General features: G+C 39.2%; 2 protein-coding genes across 2 annotated transcripts in view; both read left to right on the top strand.

Annotated features, from left to right (window-relative positions):
- The window catches only part of pak2b (p21 protein (Cdc42/Rac)-activated kinase 2b), an 11,385-nt gene extending 8,092 nt beyond the window's left edge, over nt 1-3,293 (top strand). Inside the window, exons 9-15 of the mRNA XM_037698223.1 lie at nt 854-902; nt 977-1,089; nt 1,185-1,302; nt 1,414-1,513; nt 1,627-1,823; nt 2,546-2,683; nt 2,797-3,293. Coding sequence (XP_037554151.1) covers nt 854-902; nt 977-1,089; nt 1,185-1,302; nt 1,414-1,513; nt 1,627-1,823; nt 2,546-2,683; nt 2,797-2,883 — 802 coding nt within the window. The 3' untranslated portion in view covers nt 2,884-3,293. The remainder of the gene's footprint in view (nt 1-853; nt 903-976; nt 1,090-1,184; nt 1,303-1,413; nt 1,514-1,626; nt 1,824-2,545; nt 2,684-2,796) is intronic.
- Nucleotides 3,294-4,279: 986 nt separating this feature from the next.
- Nucleotides 4,280-6,773, top strand: part of rpp21 (ribonuclease P 21 subunit) — a 3,932-nt gene continuing 1,438 nt past the window's right edge. Inside the window, exons 1-2 of the mRNA XM_037674866.1 lie at nt 4,280-4,454; nt 4,654-4,754. Of these exons, the coding sequence (XP_037530794.1) occupies nt 4,398-4,454; nt 4,654-4,754 (158 nt within the window). The 5' untranslated portion in view covers nt 4,280-4,397. The remainder of the gene's footprint in view (nt 4,455-4,653; nt 4,755-6,773) is intronic.

Genomic DNA, 6,773 nt, shown 5'->3' with positions numbered 1-6,773 from the left:
AAATATATATTACAAGTAAAAAAAATATATATTACAAGTAAAAAAAATATATATTACAAGTTAAAAAATATATATTACAAGTTAAAAAATATATATTACAAGTTAAAAAATATATATTACAAGTTAAAAAATATATATTACAAGTAAAAAAAATATATATTACAAGTAAAAAAAAATATATTACAAGTTAAAAAATATATATTACAATTAAAAACTAGACGGTTTTCTTTCAGTTTTCTCTGTTTTGCCAACTAATTTTTTACAGGCAAAGCCAGGTGAGTTACTGGTTTTAGTTTGTCTGCTTCTGCAGAACAGTGGAAACCATTTTTAACTGTTCACACTGTGCTGAAGCATGAAGGTGTTGATTTAGGCGTGTTTTCAAAACCTGGACACCTTCCAGTCATTGAGCCCCAGACATATTCCTGAGCCAGATGTCAGGTCGTCTGGGCCTTCAGTAGTTCAAGCACCTAATCATGCTACAGGACAATTATCTAAAAGACAGCAGCACATTTACAAATATAACACAGTTGAATCTGAATGAACAGAAGATTTTTTATAAAGTGGAGTGGGCCAACATTCCTCTTCAAGAACGTGACGGTCTGTTGCGGTCACAGATATTAATGAACTCAACTTGATGCTGCTGAAAAGTGTTCTGGGCTGTGTTTAGTTTTTATTTTACACAAATGCTTCTGCATTTGGGTTCAGGTTTGTTCAAATAAATGACCCTGTGCATGATTCTGTGCACTTTTTAAACCCTAGCAACTAGATGATTTTACTATTTTAAGTAAGCAAAAGTATTGAGTGAATAAGTTCTAAGCTTATGTCTGAGTAAAACGGTTCTCCATTTTTGCAGGGCATCAGGAACAGTATTCACAGCCATAGACGTCGCCACGGGACAGGAGGTAATGAATAAAAACAGAGGAAATGTTGAAAATCTTAAGAAATGTACCAAAGCTGTGGTATTCCTCATTTGCAGGTTGCAATTAAACAGATTAATCTACAGAAGCAGCCGAAAAAGGAGCTCATCATCAATGAGATTTTGGTGATGAAGGAGCTGAAGAACCCCAACATTGTGAACTTTTTAGACAGGTGAGTTTGTCTGCGCTATGTTCTGGTGTTGACTGCATTCACCGATGCCTACTTATAATAATATGCATATTAAAAAATGGCTGTGTTTATGTCAGTTTCCTGATGGGGGAGGAGCTGTTTGTGGTGATGGAGTATCTGGCAGGTGGCTCACTGACGGATGTGGTCACAGAGACCTGCATGGATGAAGCTCAGATAGCTGCCGTCTGCCGAGAGGTGCGTTCACGTTTCAGTATAGAGTGTATGGAGCTAATCCCAGCAGCATCCCTCTTTATATTCACTGTAGAACACAACATGTTTATTCACAGCTGTTTTTGTTGTCTGCAGTGTTTACAAGCGTTGGATTTCCTCCACGCTAATCAAGTCATTCACCGAGATATCAAAAGTGACAACGTGCTGCTTGGGATGGATGGTTCTGTGAAGCTGAGTAAGTACTGTGCTGATGCTCTCTGCTACAGGCACCAGCTTGGGATTAAAACAAAAAGGAATTACTGAATATTTTCCCTCTGTATTTATTTATTTTTCTCTTTTCTTCGACAGCTGATTTTGGCTTCTGTGCCCAGATCACTCCAGAACAGAGCAAGCGTAGCACCATGGTGGGCACACCCTACTGGATGGCTCCTGAGGTGGTGACCCGAAAGGCTTACGGGCCCAAAGTAGACATTTGGTCGCTTGGTATTATGGCCATCGAGATGGTTGAAGGAGAGCCTCCTTACCTGAACGAGAACCCACTACGAGTGAGTCCCCCCTCGTATATAGTCTTGTTAATTTATTAAGGAGCAGTAAAAGTTGTCAGGCCACAACAAACTCAAAACAAAGCTCATTAAAATGTTCTGGTAAGCATTGCAACAGTTTCAGTTTTGTAAATGAGGGTTCATTTTGATGGAGATGTGAAAGGTCACAGATTACAGATGAACAGGAGCTCGTAGGTTTGAGCACCTTTCACCAGTTCTGTCCTCCCTTCACTGGCTCCCTGTGCGTGTCAGAACTAGTTTTAAAATGATCCTGTTCACCTTTAAGCGCATTAATGTCCCTGCACCCTCAGATCTCTCTGACCTACTTCAACCATACGTTCCTTCTCTGGCGCTGAGATCATCTGACCTGCTGCTTTTGGTTGTACCAAAAACCAGAGTGAAGCTCAGAGGAGATCGGACTTTTTCAGTCATGGACCCTCAACTCTGGAACAATCTGCTCCTCAACATTAGACAGACGACTTCACTTCCTGTTTTCACTGATGCTTATTTAACACAGTGTGATTTACTTTAGCGTTTCTTTGTTTTTATGTTTTTATTTTGATCTTTTATTTTTTCATTAATTACTGCCTTGATCTTATTGCGAAGCACTTTGATAACAGCTGCTGTGTTTAAATGTGCTTTATAAATAAATGTGACTTGACCGTTTTGCCCACCAGTCACCTCCTCACACCCACGGTTTTCTCTTGCCTCTACCTTGTTGGCAGGCGTTATACCTGATTGCTACAAATGGCACACCGGAGCTCCAGAATCCAGAGAAGCTGTCTCCAGTTTTCAGAGATTTCCTGAACCGCTGCCTGGAAATGGATGTAGAGAAAAGAGGCGGAGGCAAAGAGCTGCTGCAGGTAAAACGTCTTTCGTTTGCTCTTGTTTTTCCGTTTTAATAACGTTGTGTTTAAATGACATTTGCTCTCTGGTTTATTAATTTGCTCGTGTCCTCCACTTTGTGTTGATTCAGCACCCGTTCCTGAAACTGGCCAAGCCCCTCTCCAGTCTAACGCCCCTCATCCTGGCAGCCAAGGAGGCCATGAAGGGCAGTCGTTAGCCGATGAACCCAGCTACCCTGCTTTCCCATGCTGTGCACAGATACGTGCCAACCATTTTAGATTTTGTACCAGACAATAGGCTGAGAGTGGCTCACCACTCCTGATGCACCAGCCTTGTAAGCCCTGACAAACCTCACTGTGAAGAAGACCAAAAAGCTAGAGCACAACCACACCGCTGTCTATGTGAACTCTTTATTTTCTCTCAGATGTCAGAAGACGAGACAAACTGAAGTGCATAGATTCAGAGTCAGGCATAGTTTACCTTGTACATCACATCTGGTAAAAAGTTAGGGCTAGGCTTATATTTAACTTGGAATGAAGAAAATGCCTAGTTCTGATTAGTTTTTTTTTAATCAACTGCCTTAAACAGATGCAAAGTGTTGCCTAATGTATTGTTGATTGTGTCGTTCCCATGATTTTTACTACCTTTGTAATTTACCTTTTCAGCTTGTCAGTATCTTAGTTATTTTGATACTTGAATTTCATATTTGTCCCCCTTCTTGGTTTATGCATCTCATTCAACAAACCACGCCGTGCCATTTCCATGATGACCTGTGTTTCATGAACATTTCGCTTCACTGTTTTATAGGAAACATTTCAGTGCATTGATCGTGATGAATGTGTGCTGTGATCGTCATATCCGTGTCACACCTGACAGATTTACTGTATCGGTTCTCCAGTATTTTTTAGTCTCCTGACACCAGAGGACGCACCTTACAGGTGACTAAAATGTTAGATTGACAGGGTTTCTACTTTCTCCTCTGTTGCTATTAAAATTAGTCTTTTCTGTTGAGCTCTGTACTTTGTGTTTTTCCAGATGAAACTAGTGCTCTTTTTCGATGTGTAGTTTGTGTTCTTAGTATTTAATTTCAGTTCAATTAATTTTATTTATATAGCGCCAATTCACAACAGAAGTCATCTCAGAGCGCTGCACAGAAACATTCACATACATAAAAAGTCGGTTAACGTTCTTTATCTGCAGTAGTTTCCAACCCTGGTCCTTGAGGAACACTGTCCTGCATGTTTTACTTGTTTCCCTGATTTGACTCGCCTGATTTACCTGAATAGGTGATTAACTAGCTTCTGTAGAACTTGAGAAAGTAGTTGAAGCAGGAAACAATTGAAACATGCAGGATGGTGTTCCTCAGGGACCAGAAATGGGAACCACTGAGGAGATAGTTTTAAAGCAATTTTCCATGTACACACACAAAAAAAATATATATATATATATATATATATATATATATATATATATATATTGCTTTCATAATTTATATGTAAGATAGAAATAACAATCATTTTCATGAGCCTCACTTCGAGAGGAATCAAAGTAATTTTGATAAGTGCTCTTTAAAGTCGCTTTAGGCATTATCGCTATATGGCGCACTCTTATTTTGAAGTTGCTCTGGTCCGGAAGTTGTTTCTTAGGAGGAAAAAAAAGTGACTCCGGACTGTGTTTCGTAAATTTGTGATAAACTGGTAACATTTAATTTTTATAGGACGTCAGAGCGTGATGGCCATCCAGTTAAAAGACAAAGAAGCGTACCAAAGACTAAATTATCTTCACCAGGTTGGAAAATGTTGAACGCGAATATTTGCCTGCAGTCACTGTGCTAGCATGCTAACTAGCTGGCTAGCATGCTAACTAGCTGCCTAGCATGCTAACTAGCTGGCTAGCATGCTAACTAGCTGGCTAGCATGCTAACTAGGTAGCTAGCATGCTAACTAGCTGGCTAAATGGTGACGATGTGTCGTGTTTACGTCTACAGGCTGCACACTGTGTTTTAGCTCACAACCCGAGCAATGTGGAACTGGCTCGTTTCTACAGTTTCACACAGAAAACTATCGCCAGACGTTTGGTTCTCAGACAGTAAGTAGACTTTAAATCTATGACGGCAAGTTTTATTTTGAAAGCAGAATCCGAGAGTTTTGCGTCACTTTCTATTAGATTCATAAAAAAAATTTTTTTTAAATCACTCTCTTTTTGTATTCCTTTGATTACTTGTCATTTTTGTCAAAGATGACAATTATTTAAATAACTGGACAAATTGTCTAAATTAGACAAAAATCCAAGTCTTATATTTTTAAAGCTTGTTTACAAATCTCACAAAATATCAAAACAAACAGTGAAACAACTATTTTCCAAAGCTGTGTTAGTTTTGTGGTCAAGCACTGTGAATGTTATCGTCTCTTCACAAACTGAAACGATTTAGTGAAGTCTTCATAGACCAGAAAAATGATATATTTCAACTCTAACCTTTTTAAATCATGACTTTATGTTCAGTCATACACTGTCAGAGGGAGTGGGTTCTGGTAGAGACCTAAAACAAGAAAATGTGCTTTTAAAACGTCTTTGTTTGTTAAATGTTCCCGTTTTAGTTATGAATACTAATGTTGATCCCAAATTATTGAAAGTACATTAAATGTAATTCTTACAGTAAATGAAATATGAACGGTGGCGCAGCTGGTAGAGCTGCTGCCTTTCAGCGAGAAGATCGCTGGTTCAAATCCCAGCCGGAGCCCTTTCTGGGTGGAGTTTGCATGTTCTCTCCGTGCATGCGTGGGTTTTCTCCAGGTACTCCTGTTTCCTCCCACAGACCAAAAACATGCATGTTAGGCTGATTGGTAACTCTAAATTGTCTCTAGGTGTGAGTGAGAGAGTGAATGGTTGTTTGTCTCTGTGTCCCTGTGATGGACTGGAGACCTGTCCAGGGTGTCCCCTGCCTTTCACACAGTGATGGCTGGACATGAGCACCAGTGACCCCCCATGACCCAAAAGGGAAGACGCGGGTAAAAGATAATGGATGGATGAAAAAGTTCAGTTTTTTGTCCATCATTTCAGAAAGTAAACCTCATGTATTTTATGTAATTTAGTTACACCTAAAGTGAAATATTTCAAGCCTTTATTTCTTGTCATTTTGATGATTATGGCTTGCAGATAATGAAAAAACTAAATTCAGTGTCTCAGTAAATGAGAACATTCCACAGCCATCCTTTGTCAGTGTGGGCCGGTGCTGAGTCCTGCTAGAAAACGAGCTCAGCATCTCCATAAAGCTCGTCAGCAGAAGAAGCATGAAGTCTCTAAAATGTCCTGCTAGATGCTGCGTGGACTTCAGAAAACACAGTGGACCAACACCAGCAGAGGACATGGACCTAAACCATCACTGATGGTGGAAACTTTTCTCTGGACTTCAAGCAACGTGGATTCTAGACCTCCACTCATCCTCTAATCTCTGAGACCTTGGTTTACGAATGACATGAAAATTTACTTTCATGTGAAAATAGGACATTGGACCACTGAGCAACAGTCCAGTTCTTTGTCTCCTCAGCAGGTAAGACGCTTCTGATGTTGTCTCTGGTTCAGGAGTGGCTGGACTTGAAGAATGAGACATTTGTAGCTCATGTCCAGGAGTTAATCTCTTCACAATATTCCCATTTTCTGAGACACTGAATTTTGATTTTTTCATTATCAGTAAATCATATTAAAATTACAAGAAATAAAGGCTTGAAATATTTCACTCTTACATTTAATGATGCTATGTAATATAAGTTTCACTTTCTGAAGTGAAATATTAACCTCCCAAGACCCGAACTCTTGCATATGTGGATGCCACGTCCTCGGAGGTTAAACAAGAAACGAGAAGAAACATTAAACATGTTTGCAATATTCTAACTAATTTTTAGATGCACCTGTATAAAAACTCAATTTTTATTATTAATAATATTTTACTTTACTTATAAAGTGTGTTTTTCTAGTTGAAAGTTGATTATTTCCTGTTTGATGCGTTAGTTGAAACTGATCGGCCATCATCATCATCATCACACATTCCTGCTCGGCCCAGGCTTTGTATGCTCTGTGGTATCATTAATAACTAGTAATTTGTGCTTT

The sequence above is a fragment of the Nematolebias whitei genome, chromosome 3, assembly GCF_014905685.2.
Source record: "Nematolebias whitei isolate Nwh7 chromosome 3, NemWhi1, whole genome shotgun sequence".
Lineage (NCBI taxonomy): Eukaryota > Metazoa > Chordata > Actinopteri > Cyprinodontiformes > Rivulidae > Nematolebias > Nematolebias whitei.
Note: the sequence above shows the minus strand (reverse complement) of the source record. Positions and strands in the feature narration are given on the sequence as shown.